We start from the raw sequence: 17,813 nt of genomic DNA, 5'->3' as shown, positions 1-17,813 counted from the left end.
AATCTTGCTTGATGCATCACAACTCTTCCGGAGTTGCTTCACGGGGCTCTGTATGACTTTCAGCATACAGAGGAGGTACAAGAGCTACCATTGGCCACGGCGCCGACCCAATTTTCTTAACATAAATACATAACCGATGCTCAACTTGCTTGACGCATCAACCCACATGCTCAACAAACTTGCTTGATGCATCACAACTCTCTCGGAGTTGTCTCACGGGGCTCTGTATTGCCTTCGGCATACAGAGGTGGTACAAGAGCTACCATTGGCCACAGCGCCTACCCAATTTTTGAACTTAAATAAATAACCGGTGCTCAACACTCCGCTTGACGCACACCCCCAAAAACTCTTACAGAGTTTAAGCGGCAAAGCCACAGCGCTACAAGCCGTAGGGACTCTGCATGACTTACAACCATGCAGAGGTGGTAACTGATGGTTATCATTGGCTCCGACGCCTACCCAAAACATTTTTTCTTTAATAAATTTGTATGCAAATACATTCATCCTGGTCCTGCCCTCACACTGAGTTATTCACACACACATCTTGACCTTGCAAAAAATTTTTGGGTTTTTCGAAGTTTTTGAGGCTTTTTCTAGTAGGGTTTCCCACCCGTAAATAGTTTAAATATTATATCCTCGGCGAAACACTTAAAAAAACGTTTAACTGCTAAACGATTCGTGTCCTGCTTCCTGATATTGGAAAAAATCCACATTTTTAATCCACCTCCTCAGAAGCTTTTTTTATGGCACAAGTACACTCGGCGGTCTGCCATTGCCTGTCGAGGGGAGACCGCTATTTGAAAAACAATCCTACCAAATCTTTTCTTATCAATCAGAAAATGACTTATTTGCCCGCCGCTGGCCAGAAGCTTGGTAACAGTTAGTCGATTAGTTAGTTCTAGGGTGTAACAGAACAATAAATACCGCGACCTGAAAGATCTTTCGTATATCATAAAGAGAGATTCCTTAACTTAGTGCAGCCAAGATACTTCCAGCTTCCCTAATCAATCCTGAAAGGACGTTGGCACGATAATTCTTTATTACAAAGGGTTTGACCACTGAAGTTTAAAAATTGATCAATTTTTGTCTGCCCAAAGCCGGACACTGAAAGAGAAGATGCTCTAACAGTTCATCATTTTCAAGGCAGAGCCGTCATTCCGACGCTGTATTCCACACCTATTCGGTGCCAGTGGAATCGCAATCGGTTGTGTAATGACATTTATATTTACTAAAACAATGTCCTTTCTATAGAAATGGTAGCCGTAGAGCCTGGCCTGTCTATGTCCTCACATCACTCCCCAGTACTAACGGCGTTCATAGTTTACCCACTCAGTAATTATGGCTATCGAGTAGCATCAATTGAGACCACAGAACGGTTCAAGTCGAGAAAAGGCAGTCATCGATCCTTCCCGTACCAACTCGCTTTCGATTCCACAATGGCGTGGTAACCAGCTCATTGGGTCGTATGAATAAAAATAAGCAATTGCTTTTTCTTAAAATTTCAGACCTTTAACTCGATTTATTCAAACAAAATTTAAGTAAAAGTTATGCAATTTTAAAAAAGCGCAATTTATTACATTTTATGCATACGGCTTATTGTTATTGNGCGGTCTGCCATTGCCTGTCGAGGGGAGACCGCTATTTGAAAAACAATCCTACCAAATCTTTTCTTATCAATCAGAAAATGACTTATTTGCCCGCCGCTGGCCAGAAGCTTGGTAACAGTTAGTCGATTAGTTAGTTCTAGGGTGTAACAGAACAATAAATACCGCGACCTGAAAGATCTTTCGTATATCATAAAGAGAGATTCCTTAACTTAGTGCAGCCAAGATACTTCCAGCTTCCCTAATCAATCCTGAAAGGACATTGGCAGGATAATTCTTTATTACAAAGGGTTTGACCACTGAAGTTTAAAAATTGATCAATTTTTGTCTGCCCAAAGCCGGACACTGAAAGAGAAGATGCTCTAACAGTTCATCATTTTCAAGGCAGAGCCGTCATTCCGACGCTGTATTCCACACCTATTCGGTGCCAGTGGAATCGCAATCGGTTGTGTAATGACATTTATATTTACTAAAANCACTGAAAGAGAAGATGCTCTAACAGTTCATCATTTTCAAGGCAGAGCCGGCATTCCGACGCTGTATTCCACACCTATTCGGTGCCAGTGGAATCGCAATCGGTTGTGTAATGACATTTATATTTACTAAACCAATGTCCTTTCTATAGAAATGGTAGCCGTAGAGCCTGACCTGTCTATGTCCTCACATCACTCCCCAGTACTAACGGCGTTCATAGTTTACCCACTCAGTAATTATGGCTATCGAGTAGCATCAATTGAGACCACAGAACGGTTCAAGTCGAGAAAAGGCAGTCATCGATCCTTCCCGTACCAACTCGCTTTCGATTCCACAATGGCGTGGTAACCAGCTCATTGGGTCGTATGAATAAAAATAAGCAATTGCTTTTTCTTAAAATTTCAGACCTTTAACTCGATTTATTCAAACAAAATTTAAGTAAAAGTTATGCAATTTTAAAAAAGCGCAATTTATTACATTTTATGCATACGGCTTATTGTTATTGTGTTTTTGGCAGAGACATAACTGTTATAAGGAATATCAAAAAAAAAAAAATTGGTCCATAACTATTAAATTAAATATACATAAGATTTTGTTACTTTACTTAATAAGNACAAAATTTAAGTAAAAGTTATGCAATTTTAAAAAAGCGCAATTTATTACCTTTTTGTGCATACGGCTTATTGTTATTGTGTTTTTGGCAGAGACATAACTGTTATAAGGAATATAAAAAAAAAAAAAAAATTGGTCCATAACTATTAAATTAAATTTACATAAGATTTTGTTACTCTACATAATAGTTATTTTTAACACAAAATAAGTTTTGCTCCCCTATAAGTGCTATTCACAATATAATCAATCATCAATCAATCATACGATTTTCTTATCAGCAATTTAGGCTTTCGCCCTCATTTCACTATCTCTACGCACTATCTCTCCGCTTAGCTCTTATTAATATATTGAACGGATATACATAAAATAATATTTAATTTAAAAATTTAACAAGTTTACATCGGAAAAATTACGACCCTAAGTTAACCCATACGTAGTTTTCCCTAATTAGATTTTGAGGCAACTTCATATCTGTACAACGTCAAGCTTAAGGTACGTTTTTGCTTTGCATTTAAACGAAACTACTTTTAAAAGCTGCCAAAAGCATTTAACTTTTGCACAATTAAGCCACGTTATGGCAATTTTTCATATGCAATTTTAAAATTGTTTCACATTAAATAATTGCTGGTTTACTAAAAAGCCTACAAGCAACTGCCAAAAGCCAAAGTAATATTTAAATAATAAAAAAGAAAAAAATACTTACAGCAAAACTTGTCAAATTTAGTAGCCGCAAATTTATTTGTTGCTGTATTTTTTACATTTTAGAAAAAATTACGTCCGTATGCATAAATACATTTGGCAAAATGCTGTAAAAAATTTTGAAAGCAATTCCAAATGCTTTTGTTTTTATTATTGCAAGTTTGTCAAAGCAAAATTTACCGTAAATTATTGTACAGTAGCGCGCAGAAAACATTTAAAAGTCAATTAAAAGGCCTAGTGGGGATTTTAAATACTAGTGTTACATCAGGGTGGTCGAAAAAGTAAAATAAAAATTTTAATGAACTCACCCCATTAGGATTGTTCTATATTAAAAAAAAAAATTATGCCCCGTTTTTTTATCAAAAAATATTTATAGGTCGCTTAAAGCGCTCAAAGCTTTCCAGGTATTTAATATGTGAAAAAAATGAGTTTTCATAGAAATGGTATAGAATTCTTGAAAATCAATATTTTTCGATCGGAAAACTTTGTTTCTCATCAGGAGACTTCCAATTACAATACAGAATTGTTTTTTTACCATTTTCTATTATTGACTTTCTTAGGAGTCCTAGGTACCATAAAAAATGCAATTGAGGGATCCATAAAAAGTCGCTAATATTAAAAAATGCTATAATAAACAACTGCGTCACCTGAAGAGAAGTTTTCCGATCGAAAAAATATTGATTTTCAAGAATTCTATACTATTTCTACGAAAAGCTGCTTTTTCCCCCCACATAAAATGCATGGAAATCTTTGAGCGCTTTGAGCGACCTCTAAATATGTTTGTAATCAAAATAAAAAATAAGGGGAGAGCATTAAAATTCCGACTTTACTTATTTGGGACCATCCTAATTTATATACATGCATACATATGTATGTATGAACATTAGGGTGCATCAGTCTACATACAAAATAAAATCGGTACTATTTTTGCATCGAAATTAAAAATTGTATTATATTTTGAGACTTTTGTCCAAAATTTTTTTGGAAAAATATTAATATTTACGTGAGCTGGACCCATTTTGAAGTACTTCCAAATATCGATTTTTTACAAATACAAGTATTTTTTCTATAAATCAATCCAGGGTATAGAAGAGTTTAAACTTAAAAGGTCTAGATACAATTGTTTTTCAATTCTATCAGCAAAATCAAAATAATGAGATCTTTTGAGGTATTTTCAAATAGGTCTAACTCACATAAATCCTTATATTTATCAGAACCTTTTTGGAGGAGGTTCCAAAATATTCTAAATTTTTTAAATGCGGTGGAAATGCCGCATTTTTTTTTTTGGTAATGCACTCTAATGTCCACATTTATGTCTATATGCATAGAAATATGCGAAAGTCTTTATTTATAACAGTAATCAGAAGTAGTTGCACTTTTGCATTTTTGTTTTTTAGTGCTTCTAATTAATCGAGAATTAAAGTCAGTAATCAATCAAAGCAGGGAAAACTAATCAATAACAACAAAACAAGCAAGTGAAGCGGATAATTGGCTTGCTTTAATATCAAAATGAAATAAATAAATCAAGCAAATGCCCACGATGTATTGAAGTTTGGTGTATTAACCTCAAAACTGCAAAATGTACGCACAAATATCTTCATTAGTATGAACCAAAAATGGTGTCGAACATTTTCCGCTTGCCGCGCATGCGTTGTCACAATCCCTTGCAACGGCCCGCTGGGACAGATTTTTATAAATACATATATACATACAAACATACTTACCTGCAAACAAACACGTTTTCCAAAGTTATGCAGCTTTGCAACATTGGATTTTTTTTTAAAACTGCACAAAAAACATAAAGACCCAAAAGATAATAATTCGCTTGCACACGCTCTCGCACGGAATGCGTACGAAACTGCTTATCAACGTGCGAATAAATCACAAGAAAAAACCAAGCGCGACTTTAACCGTCACCGACTTTTTACTGCGGGCTTGTTTCTTGTAGCCGTTGGCAAATACCGACTTCATTGTCTAATGAAGGCGCATGCTTGTATGTGTAACTAAACTGGCCTGTTAATTCTGTCAACAACTTTTTAAGGATTTCACATTTTTTGTTCGTATTTAAAATTTTCTTTTCGCACTGGCAAACAAGATTTTGTTCTTTATTATTTTATTTGATAAATTGGATTATAAGAGACTTTATTATAACTAGATTATAACCACATAAGATCGCAAATAATGTCATAATTTGATGCACGTATGACCATTTGTGACTTGTGAGGAAAACTTGCAAGTATTTCGATTCAAAGCTGTAGTTCAATTGAAAGGAGCTGCCGGCTTCCAGAGAATCTATCAGAAAGTTGACCGACTTTGGGACGGTTTCAAAACCGGTCAAAGCAAAATGTTGACCAAAGGGCGCAGAAGAATTTTCAGATGACGAAAAACCGGGCATGACTTCGATATAAAACACACACATAGAAAAATCTCTTACTAACACAACTGTATACCGTATATGTACACTTATTCTCTCAACCTTAAGAAAGAAGAAAAAAGATTGGTTTAGCGTAGTATGAGGAAAAGTCAAATTACCTTCTAGCAACAAATAGAGGGAGGACGACTTTGCTTACTTAGGAGCCAGAATACTGCCAGTCAGAGTTTGAATGAGTCATAATTCTTGTCCGCAGGTGCTTAGTTAGGTTTAGCAGAGCCTTCTAAACGAACGGAGAATCAACCTTAACAAAACTCTGATCTTTCTTATTTGCTCATATAACATACATACATAGCAACGTATACGATGCCTGATTAAGAAGAGATGTATTCGAGTGCATTGGAGAGAACAAAATCTTCACAAGGTTCGTGACCCTATCCAAGCTCAGATTCATTCGTCTGCACTAGGTTGGTGTTACTGAAAGGAGAAAAAAAATATTCTAGGAAAACTTATTTGGCGTTGAAGCCAAAAGCATTCAATGCAAATTTTCACCTTTGCGGGAAAACTACCGTTGGGAATATATCATAAAAAAAATTGATCAAATGTATCACAAACTTTTTTTTATGTATCAAAGTATCAAGTTTGAAAGAAATGTTAAAAATGGTATTTGGTTTCATACAACTTCTTTTTATTATTGTCAATAACCACAAAATTATGTAATGCATATTCATAAACATTAAGAAAAATATCTTACATATAACGGCAATCTATCAAAATAGAGATTATTGTTTTTAATTTTGTATAAAGACGAACAAAAGTATTATGTATCGCCAACAAAGAAACTTGAATACATGTATATGCACTTAAAACTATTTACTGTCGATCATTTACGTTAATTATCCAATTATGTAATACATTCCACGTTAAACTCGTTGGAAATTATGTCAAGAAGCTGAAACTACCTTCAGTGTCTACTTTATTTTGATAATAAATATGCCCTACTATAATCTCAGCAGTTGGTAATGAAAATCTATTTCACAAGTAAATTAAATTATAAATGAATGCAGTCAGTTTATTTGATCCCAAAACGTTTAAATACTTTCAAGCAAATTTTAAAAGCTGACACTGCTACAAATGTAGAACTACATTTCCCGCTCATTAGGTAGGTCGAATTTCAGAGATTCCGAAAGAAAAACTGGTACGATAAGGAATGTCAAAAAGCTGCAGAGAAAAAAGATGCCGCCAGCAGGGCAACGCACAGTGGTTCGGATCGCAAATCTAGCTGGACGAAACTATTTAAACAAATACTCGTTGATGGATCTTTACACCACTTCTTACGTAGGGGATTTTTGGGTCGCTGATTACGAATCTGAAGTCACTTATCAAAAATTCAAAATGNCTGCATTTGCGAAGGTGTAAAGAATAATATGCAAGTGGTTTTATAACGGCCTTCGGCGGCCTTTACTTTTCCTACTCTTTAATTTGAACGACGATTTTTCAGAATAAATTTGCTTATACCAATGTGGACGTAAATTGCGTTATGACCTCTGAATCTATAGCGGTATAAGTGTAATTTTTTGTTTATAAAGTCAATTTGCAATTATGCAAATATCTGTGAGTGCAAATAGCAATCTTTTAAGTTAAAGTTCAGCTTTTAAAATAGAGCTCTCAAATAGGCGGCGTTTACTTACCTTTTTTTGTTTGTTTTCATATGTTAATGCTTTAATAAATGCAATTTCCATTTGAATGTATTGTCAGGAATGTATTCCAAGTACCATTAAATATTTTAAAAACAAAAAAATTTTGACTTTCGTCCAGCTATATCTGCTATCCGAACCACTGTGCAACGCTGCGTACGGGTGCAACGCGAGACGGGTGGGACCGTTACAATGAACTGAAGAAGGCAGCGAGACGTATTTGTCGCAAAAAGAAGAGAGTGGCCGAAATACGTGAGTGCGAAGAGCTTAAAATGCTGTCCGACAGGAAGTATGCCCGAAAATTTCATCGGAGAGTTAAGCGTCCTACGGAAGGTTTCAAGACCAGGGCGAACTTCTGTAAGAACAACAATGGCGACCTAGCGGCCGATGTCCACATGGCCATGTCGTTCGAATGGACAGAAACGGTCCTGCTCTGAAAGTATTGAATGCGGGCCGCGAAGCTGGTAACAGAGGAAGAGGAAGGCCTCCTCTGTTTTGCAAAGGCCAGGTGGAGAAGGACTTGGCTTCACTTGGCATTTCCACTTGGCGCCAGTTGCCACAGAAGAGAAATGACTGGCGTACTGTTTTCAACTCGCCGAAAATCGCTTAGGCGGTCACAACGCCAATAAAGAAGAAGAATATGCATACATATGTAAATATGGATGTATGTATATGTATTTACATGCCGTGCTATAGTGTAGAATGGCACGCAAAATTATGTTTCATTGGCAATAAAAAATTACACCTAATCAATTTATATTACAATCAAGAGGCAATTGCAACTATGAATTCAACTAATCGAAAATAATCTTTAAATTTAATAGATCGTATTTCAATGAATTTTAAAGAGGAAACTCCTTTGCAAATGTAGAAGGTTATAAAAAAATACATTTTATGATCTGCATATTTGGATATCTATTAAAATTCAATTAATCAACAATCGAAATGAATGCTACACGCGATGTTGCCAGATTTACCGTTTTAACTGTAAATTACATTTTTCTAAACAATCTTACAGTTCGCACACCGTCTTTAAAAGGGGCACAACTCAAAATTACACGTTTGTTAGAAAATGCGACAAACTATTTCTTAGCACAAGATAATCATATGGGCAAGGGAGACTTTAGCTTAAAGGGCTTTTAACAAATTATAACAAAAATTTGCTCCAGCTTTTGGTGAAAGGTTACTAAAAGCGCTGTGTACATTTTTAGCGCATAATTTCATAAATGTCAAATTTTGAGTTGTGCTTTTTTCCCTAGTACAAATCACATTTTATCGTAATTTCCGATTTAGAGGAATAAATTAAAATTTCTCTTTCAGTTTTTTAGGAAGGGTAGCCTTTAGTTAAAAGACGACCATGAAGGTGCATTCTAGTCGACACAGCAAATTTGAGAAGAATATTTTTCCCGATGAATTTGAATAAAACAAGAAATAAATTAGAAATTCCAGCACGCTCTGGTACTTTAAGAACTAAAGCTTTCTTTAAAAACTATCCTGTAGGAGAGACTAATTTTGAATTATATTTATAAAGTTTATTTTTGTTTAATGAAGTATAATTTAAACGGTCTATGCTATTTTATTTTAAATTTGTCATTTTTAGTAGTTATTTTTAAAACTATTAAAAAAACAAAAATCTTGGTGTTTTAAGGCTATAATTTTTTGGTCGAAAATATAATTTTATATCCGGAAACTTCAGTTTAAAAAAAACACTGGCCACACTGGCTACACATTTACCTTTAGCATACTACAATGCCTTATTTTTAAACAACTGCACAAACTTTTGACAGCAATATTTATGATAAATGAGCTGAATAAATTAACAATATAGAGCTTTGAGTTTTCAAAATGCGCAATCAAGCCAAATTGCATAATCAGTGCGCAAGCAATGGCATTTCCATTGAATGGCTATGATGGATTATGGCAATCATTTAAGCCAGTATTTAGCAACCAACGATACGCCCGGTTTAAAAATAAGCAAATTTATTGCATTCGGAGCGGAATATAACAAATAGACTACCATCTGCCTGTTTGATTAGTGCAGATTTGAGCTGACATTATAATTCCGAAAAAATTCAGCTAAACATAAACAAACGAAATCATTGTTGAGAAAAACATATGTATGTATGTATGTTTTCCGTTGGCGTAACTAAGCACTTTTCTCTGTGTAGAGCTACGTCTTTTTTTCAAACTTCATCCGCATGATATGGAATACTTTCGATTCCAAGCGCAAGACGCGCTATCCATGCCATTCAAGCAAGAGAACCGTCGATTAATGAGAGAAGTTGATAGGCATAAAATGTTCACCATAAAATGTTCACCACTTTGAAACGTCAAACTTTTTAAATAAAAGATTGGCAGTTGTTTCAGGGAAAACATCTTCATTCGACCCAGTTGCACACATAAGTATATACACTCCTCGTCATTCGATTAGCGAACAGCTTAAAGACCTAGTATTTACAGTTTTCCTCTTGTTTATTTAATATTTATTAATTTTGTATAAAAACACAGCATATTATACAATAAAAACCATGTAAACCAAATTTTAAAATTTTATTCTAGTTAAAAAAAGTCAAAAAGAGGGCGCGCTATTCTAATGACCAACAGCGAATGAGGTAGTAATATTTTTAGAAAAATTTCGTGAATGCAGCTTTGTTGCCCATGCAATTTTAATATAAAAAATTGTAAAGTGCCATCGTTGTTTTCGGCCATCAGCGCCACTGATCCTAAGAAATGGGTGGTCAGAAGGGCTGGACCCGTTTGCTCCTCATATCTGGTCGCTGTCGGTGTCATCTGGGAGTTTTGTCGCCATTTGCCTTTCAGCTGTCCAGCTAAATCAAAATTTCAAACTAGGGACGTACCGGGTATCCGGTAGATATCCGGAATCCTGGCATGTCCGCCCGTTTTTCTGTTATCCGACCGGCTAAAATCCGACCGGATTTCCGGATTGCAATTATAGAAGATCCAATTGAAAAATGTATTTGAAGATTTTTTTTTTATATTTGAGTGTTTATAATCAAATTTAATGGTATCTAATTAGTAATTACATAAAGTTAACTATTTCCGATTTATCGGGCAACAACCTATTGCTATTGGGTTTACTGAGGAAGGTGGTGTGCAGAGATAATTCATTTCCAGTGAAAACAAATTTGGAAATTCTTTGCGACTATGCTTCCACCAAATAAAAGGATCTTCTTGTTTGGGTATAAGGGGTAGCTGTAAATATTTCTCCATTTCTAAATCGCTGCCTTTTTTCTTGTACGGTTTCTGCCTTGTCTACCCATCATTTGGCTATCCACATCACTACAAAAACTGGGAATAAGCATCAGAGCCGTTGGCAATTTCCTCAAAGCATTGCCTAATATTCTGGTGAGCTCGCTCTTCAATAGAAGCTTTCAATATAGTTCGCCGTTTTTCATATGATTCCACTGGTTGATCATCATGAACCCAGTTTTTAGCTTTATTGACGCCAGAAAAAAAGGAGTTTTGAACCGGAATCCGGTTACCCGGCAAAATCTCTATCCGGCGCTTCCCTAACTCAAACTTTCTAAAAAATTTTGGAAAATTCAACAAATTTTCATGGAAATTTCGGTGTTTTAAATTTAAATCTTTACAACTTTTTAGGAAGTGTGGTTTTATAGCCAATACAATTTTTTTTCATAAAGTGCAAGTTTCAAGCGGCGGAAAAAGCGCGTTGATTTTTTTGTTTAAAGTTTAAAACTTTGATCTATAGGATTTTGTCTAAAACTTGCACAATATTTTTATAGCAAAATAACAAAAAAAATTTACTTTAGAAATATAACGGGTGATTTTTTAAGAGCTTGATACCTTTTTTTTTAAAAAAAACGCATAAAATTTGCAAAATCTCATCGGTTCTTTATTTGAAACGTTAGATTGGTCCATGACATTTACTTTTTGAAGATAATTTCATTTAAATGTTGACCGCGGCTGCGTCTTAGGTGGTCCATTCGGAAAGTCCAATTTTGGGCAACTTTTTCGAGCATTTCGGCCGGAATAGCCCGAATTTCTTCGGAAATGTTGTCTTCCAAAGCTGGAATAGTTGCTGGCTTATTTCTGTAGACTTTAGACTTGACGTAGCCCCACAAAAAATAGTCTAAAGGCGTCAAATCGCATGATCTTGGTGGCCAACTTNGAATATTATAAAATCAACACGTGAACACTTATTTGAGTTACTGTATGTATGGCGACGAAGTTTGCTTTCAATAAATTTTTTTTCAATACTTTAAACGAAATAGTGGAATAAGTGGAAGTGAAAAACAATGGAAATGGTGCCGTTTTTTATGAATAGCAACTCGCCTTAATATACATATTTTATATAATATATGTATATGTACATTAGGGTGCTCATCGGAAATGTTTTTTTTTGTTTTTAATTTGAAGACTCTACCCCCTAATTTTATTCATTTTTATGAGAAATATTATTGCCTATTTTTATAGATTTTTTTTAAAGGTCATTTAGAGGAAAAAAAACCTAACAAGTCATGTCCGAAAATAGATTATTACGTAACATTTTAATTTTTATTCAATCTTTGAAATCGAATTAAAAATAGTCATTCAAAAACTCATAAATCTACAAAATCTTATTTTCTGACCTAAATCGACAGATCGCGACCTCTAAATGACCTTTACAAGAATCTATAAAATAGGTAATAATATTTCTCATAAAAATTAATAAAATTAAGGGGTAGGGTCTTGAAATTTCCAAAAAAAAAACACATTTTCGATGGGCACCCTAATGTACATGTATTTCACTTCCGAAAAGTGCCATTTGTGCAAATATAAGCGATGTATGTATTGTTTCAACCTCCAAAACACTTGGCTTGGCATTCGGCCTGTTCCGTATCAAGTGCAGTGAAGATTTCGCTAAGAATTGTTACCTTATTTTTTATTTCAGCAATATGATATACTTTAGTGGTTTGATTAACTCCGGCCAAGTACTTCATAAGTTTATCTTCTTGTGGGCTTTTCGTAAATTAAAAACAAATATAAATAAATTGCTTTAAAAAAAAAGATGCACTCCTACCGCAACCCCGCTATCGCAGCGTTTTTACTACTCCTAAGCCAATTCGCTGTTATTGCCAATTCGCAACGGCCACAGGATTTGGCCGCCAAATTAAAGCTGGCATGTCCAGAGCGCTGCAGTTTAGCTTTCCGCTGTGATCCCTACTACAGCGGCCCACCTGTATGGGCGATTGTAGATGACATTTGCAAGCTTTTCAAAACCGACTGTATCTTTGCCAGTGTCAATTGTCATCGTCAGAATGAATGCAGGCCAAGTGAGCAAGATTTTGCATTTCAAAACTTCTTTTTTTTCAACTTTCATTTTCACTTCTACTTATTTACTTTCTTCAGGATTGGTTGCAACCTCACAGCAAATATGCCAGCTAAAGTGTGTGGACGTGTGTGACAATTTGCCCAGTGCACCGGTGTGTGCCAGTTTTCCCTATGTGACTGTGCGCGGTGGTCGAAATGATGGCATGTTAACATTTAAAAATCAATGCGAATTGGACAAGTGGTCTTGTTGGAATGCGAAAGGTTTGTGGCGAATTGATTTAGTGTGAATATTTGATACGAGTTAATGAATGAAACGAAATCTTTTTTCATACTTATTATATAGCATATGTATCTGTCCAGAATGGTACCTGTTTTTGAAGTAAATCCTATCATGTCGCATGGATTAAGACAAGTAATAAGATTGGAAAACACTCTCTCACCTCTTGTAAGAATTTTATTTAATTATTTATTTTGATTAAAAATAATCGTATACCAAAAGTGAATTCCTATACAAATTCATGACGAATCACGAATTATTTTTATTGCAAAATATAAAACTGAAGAGTAAGTACATGAAAAATGTAAAAAAATAATAAAAGGAGCAACTTAAGTTTTATAACTTTTATAAAAATAATACTATCTAATGATTATTTACTGATTTTTTATTTATTGCTCAAAAAAGAGAAATACAAGTTTTTTAACCAACTTTGAAAACGGGGGAAGGTTATGAATTCATTTGAAAAGTTTTTTTTTTTTGTTTTATATATGAAGCCGTGAGAGCAGATGTGGCCTAACCAAAAAAAAATCTGACCTACTTAAAATGGTCTCACATGTGACGAATTTTAAATAAAAAGAAAGCTTATTCCTTAGTTTTAAGGTACAAGGCTACATAACGTACCATCAAATTAAGGAATAAGCGACCTTTATTTTAAAATTTAACACGTTTGAGACTATTTTAAGTAGGTAGTAAAAAAAAAATTTTTGGACCACGTGAACCATTTTCGATAATACCGATAATTTTTCTCGGAAAGATGGTATTTCAAGTATGGTGCCGTACTAATTTGGCACCGATCATTGGATCATAAAGAAATTAACAGTGTTCCTAAATTTTTATAGGAGCATAGAAGTCGGCTTTGTTTTTTAACCGACTTCCACAAAAGGAGGAGGTTATCAGTTCGTCGGAATATTTTTTTTATGCATGTTTGTTTATGTATTTGTTTGCTTAGAAAGCAAAAGTAGTTTCTGGTGTTTTTCATAAGGAGCTAAAAAATCGTCAAATAAATATTTATCCTTTTATCATTAAAAGTAAATATGGGACTAATGCTAAGGCAAATCGAGTACGATTTCGATGGCGTAGCCAAAGTATGTAAACGAAAGCAAACATGCGTGTGAAGGCGAATAAGAAGACGAATAGAAAGAGGAAAACGTGAGTCGTATGATACGAAAACCAAAATGAAGAATACGAAGACGAAGAAAAAAAGGAACACCGAGGCAAATACGAATACGGAATCGATTAAAAAACGAAGGCGAAGGCGAATCCTAGTACGAATAAGACGACGAAGACATATGTGGAAACGAATACGAACACGAATGCAAATACGGACACGAATACGAATTTAAACGCGAGACCGACCATTGCCATTACTTTTCCCATTACCATTCCCAAATCCATTGCCATTATCATAACCTTTACCATTACAATTACCATAACTTTTACTATTACCGTTACCATTACTACTCCCATTACAACTACTTTTACCAATACCATTGCCGTTACCACCAGCATTTTTATAGTTATCCTAATCTTTATTTTTACATTTATATTAATCTTGTCATTATCTGTGTGCATTTGCATGTCAAACTCCCAACAATTAAGTTTTATTTTCTAAGCAAAGAGTAAAACTCAGAAAATAACGATTATTTACCAACCAATGAAGAAGCTCAAAAATAATTACAATTTTTAGTTTGATAGTTGACGGCTGTCAAATTGACTGCCAATTTCTCTAAAAATAAGAAAATTGTTTGAAAATATCACTGCTTAGATTTTTAGACACTGATGAAATAGGTAGATGAAATAGATAGACACGCTAGTAACGAATTTTACGAATTTTTGAAAGTTTCGCAAGAATTAAACGTACTAGATTTTAAGGCTGACTGATCTCGAGTTCTATATCGCAATAAAATTTTTTCATTTGACAATAATTTATTTAAATATCGGACGTCATATTAGGTTTTTACATTTTGAATTCGCAAAACCTTATTTGAAATTTGTAATGAGCAAACTCAAGAACCTCTAAATACCAAATTTTTAATTCAGTAATTTCTAAATTCTTCTAAAGTTGGTTTAGTGAAATAAACATGGCCACCACTCTTTTTGGCGCCAGTATGCGGGGCTTTTCTTTTCGTAGATCCTTGAAGGACACTTTGCGTTACTTTTTGAAAGTAATTGAAAGTATCCATAAAAAAAGAAATTAAGAAAGCTATCAATAAATAACTGTCAGATCGAATTCGTCGAATTAAACGAATTCAATGGCTTTCTGAGCATACATTATTGAAACTACTAATCAGTTTTGAGATCGTTGGACTCTTTTGAATAAGAATAGATTTATTCCGGTTAATTTACCACAATTTTCATGGCTTAACCTTCTAATAAAATTTGTAGTCGTGTTTCCTATCTTCCAACATCTCTTCATGTCTCCCAATATCTCAAGCTCTTCGCGCTCACGTATTTCGGTCTTTCTTATGTTATTATGGAGAATATTTACCTATTCAGTCCCCTATATCGATCCCATATACTCGTGTGTATGTAGCTCGCATTGCGCCCGATCATAGCGTGGTTCTCTTAGGCGGCATCTTGTTTCTCTGCATTGGGTTGATATACATCGTTATACTAGTACTACTTGAATATTTCTGCGCCATCAAAAGTGTAAGTAAATTGATAAGATAAAGTCAATAATGCAATATGGCTGTCAAAAGAAAGAGGTTTGAGAAGGCTTACAACTAAAAATATTTTTGTTGAAGGTTGCCACCTGTTTGAAAATTTTAATACAATGAATTGATAAGATAAATTGAATACTGCAATATGGGTATCAAACTGGAGAGGATAAGGAAAGTTTACTGTCCAAAAAATTTTTTAGGGGGGGGGAGGGGGGGGGCTGCCGCCTGTTTGAAAAATTTTATAAAATAAATTGATAAAATAAATGAAATATGTATTACAATACGGGTATCAAACAGCACAAAAACATTTAAGGCGCCGTGAAGCACGCCGGGTATTTGCTGGTTTTGTATAAAACTGCCAATTTCATACAAAGTTATAATGAATTTTTCTTATTCGAATATCACTTTGAATGCTCAAAAAAATTTTACTTTTTCCGCCGAATACCACCTGTGCTTTACATATTTTCACAAGATGTCGTAACGTCGTTAAAAAATATATATGACTTCAGGCTATTACTACAATAACGACATCTGGTGAATGCACTAAAATTGCACGCATGTAAGTGATTCTATAAATAAATACCAAAACACTTGTGATTATTTGCATGTACAATGTATGTACATTAGACTGCGTCACTCCCCTCACCAAAAAAAAACGGTACTGTGTTTCCATTGGATTTATATTTTAAGACGTCCACCAAAATAATTGGCAAAAAAATTAAGATTTACGTGAGCTGGGCCGATTTGAAAATACCTCAGAAATGGAATTTTTTTATTAATAAAAATCGTTTCTTAAAATAGAATAGTTTTGGCCCAGTTATACAAGTTTTTTGTAAATCATTCTTCGAAAAAAGTAAAAAAAACACATCAGAAATCGTATTATTACGATTCCGTTGAAAAGATTTTTAAATATTTTTATGCAGATTTTTTAAGTTTAATCTGTTCTGTCATATGGGGGAACTTTTTCAAAAAGTTCTTTAAGAAACTCTTTTTATTCATAAAAAAACTCCATTTCCAAAATATATTTAGACAAAAATTAAGATTTCAAGTTAAGAAATCAAGTTGTTTATAGAAAAAAAAATTTTAAATATTTTTTTCTAAAAAAGCACCTCAGATGATAGAAGGTTTAGCTTAAAAATTTAATCCATCGAACCAAAGTAGTGTGAGTAGTTTGAAGCTATTTTCAAATCGGTCTTGCTCACGTAAATCTTAATGTTTTCCGAAATATTTTGGCAAAAGTCTAAAAATATTAAAAAATTTATAATTTCTGTGGAAAGATCGCAATTTTTTTGGTTATGCACCCTAATGTAACATGTATGTATTAAAAATAATTAGGGATATATGTATGTACATATATGTATGTACTTATATTTTCATGCGTAAGTTAAATTTTACAGTCGAGTGAAAAAGCAAGAACATTAAGGGAAGCACGGAACAGGATTTGGTCCACAAGGAAGTGGGCCTTCTTGATACCAGACTGTAAACAAGTAAAGAAACAAACAATGGCATAGTTAATGGAGAAATATGTAAATACTCAAATAAGTAGATAAAATACGCACATTCGCCGGTATTACACAGATGCTTCCTCCACTCGCATTGGCTGGGGAAGGTGCAATATCTTCCACCACGATGTGCACAGATTGTTTCCCTCGGCGCATTGGAGCAATCATTTACACACAATGATTGACATTCTGTCTGCGATATCCTCTGAAGCACTAAGCAAGGAAAATCGTTATGTTTTTTTGTAATTATGTATGTATGTGTCTTTAATTATACTGAAATCTTATCTCAAATTTCCGCCTACTCACATGGGCGCCTCTGACGAGAGCGGTCGCAGTTGGCTTGGGCGTAAAAACACGGATTTAAAATCGTTCTACATTCGTTATTTTCATCTTTGGCCCATACCAAATCCTCAATTTGTGGAGCACAATCCACAATAAGTCCTGGCCTACATGTCGGTGGCGGTGTTGGAGTTGTTGTATTAGCTGACGCCACTTGCGCCGAAAGCCCAGCTAAGAGTGCCAACAATAAACAGGTCAATCCAACAGAAGTCATACTTTTAAACTGCACTTATTGATTTGAGTTGTATAAATTGCTTCCGCCAATTGTTCGCAATGTACTTATGCA

At 34.4% G+C, this 17,813-nt stretch overlaps 2 protein-coding genes across 2 annotated transcripts; one reads left to right on the top strand and one right to left on the bottom strand.

Annotated features, from left to right (window-relative positions):
* Positions 1-12,399: 12,399 nt before the first annotated feature.
* LOC108369423 (salivary glue protein Sgs-5-like) lies at positions 12,400-13,344 on the top strand. Its single transcript, XM_017624526.1, has 3 exons — positions 12,400-12,751; positions 12,828-13,010; positions 13,093-13,344. The coding sequence occupies exons 1-3, from the start codon at positions 12,487-12,489 to the stop codon at positions 13,125-13,127; spliced, it is 483 nt and encodes a 160-aa protein (XP_017480015.1). The 5' UTR covers positions 12,400-12,486; the 3' UTR covers positions 13,128-13,344.
* Positions 13,345-17,024: 3,680 nt separating this feature from the next.
* Positions 17,025-17,813, bottom strand: LOC108369422 (uncharacterized). The gene is made up of 3 exons (XM_017624525.1): positions 17,495-17,813; positions 17,246-17,401; positions 17,025-17,163 (listed from the first exon to the last, which is right to left on the bottom strand). Exons 1-3 carry the CDS (start codon positions 17,739-17,741, stop codon positions 17,105-17,107), a joined length of 462 nt encoding a protein of 153 aa, XP_017480014.1. The 5' UTR covers positions 17,742-17,813; the 3' UTR covers positions 17,025-17,104.

The sequence above is a fragment of the Rhagoletis zephyria genome, unplaced genomic scaffold, assembly GCF_001687245.7.
Source record: "Rhagoletis zephyria isolate East Lansing unplaced genomic scaffold, Rhagoletis_zephyria_1.1 Rzeph_scaffold_03662, whole genome shotgun sequence".
NCBI classification, from domain to species: Eukaryota; Metazoa; Arthropoda; class Insecta; order Diptera; family Tephritidae; genus Rhagoletis; species Rhagoletis zephyria.
Note: the sequence above shows the minus strand (reverse complement) of the source record. Positions and strands in the feature narration are given on the sequence as shown.

Bases quoted from the DNA above. Each gene is read 5' to 3' on its own strand.
- LOC108369423 (XM_017624526.1), top strand. From the start codon at position 12,487: ATGCACTCCTACCGCAACCCCGCTATCGCAGCGTTTTTACTACTCCTA. The intron at 12,752-12,827 runs GTGAGCAAGATT...TACTTTCTTCAG, and splicing joins TCAGAATGAATGCAGGCCAA to GATTGGTTGCAACCTCACAG. The intron at 13,011-13,092 runs GTTTGTGGCGAA...CTTATTATATAG, and splicing joins GTCTTGTTGGAATGCGAAAG to CATATGTATCTGTCCAGAAT.
- LOC108369422 (XM_017624525.1), bottom strand. From the start codon at position 17,741: ATGACTTCTGTTGGATTGACCTGTTTATTGTTGGCACTCTTAGCTGGG. The intron at 17,402-17,494 runs GTGAGTAGGCGG...TTCCTTGCTTAG, and splicing joins CTCTCGTCAGAGGCGCCCAT to TGCTTCAGAGGATATCGCAG. The intron at 17,164-17,245 runs GTGCGTATTTTA...ACTTGTTTACAG, and splicing joins TCTGTGTAATACCGGCGAAT to TCTGGTATCAAGAAGGCCCA.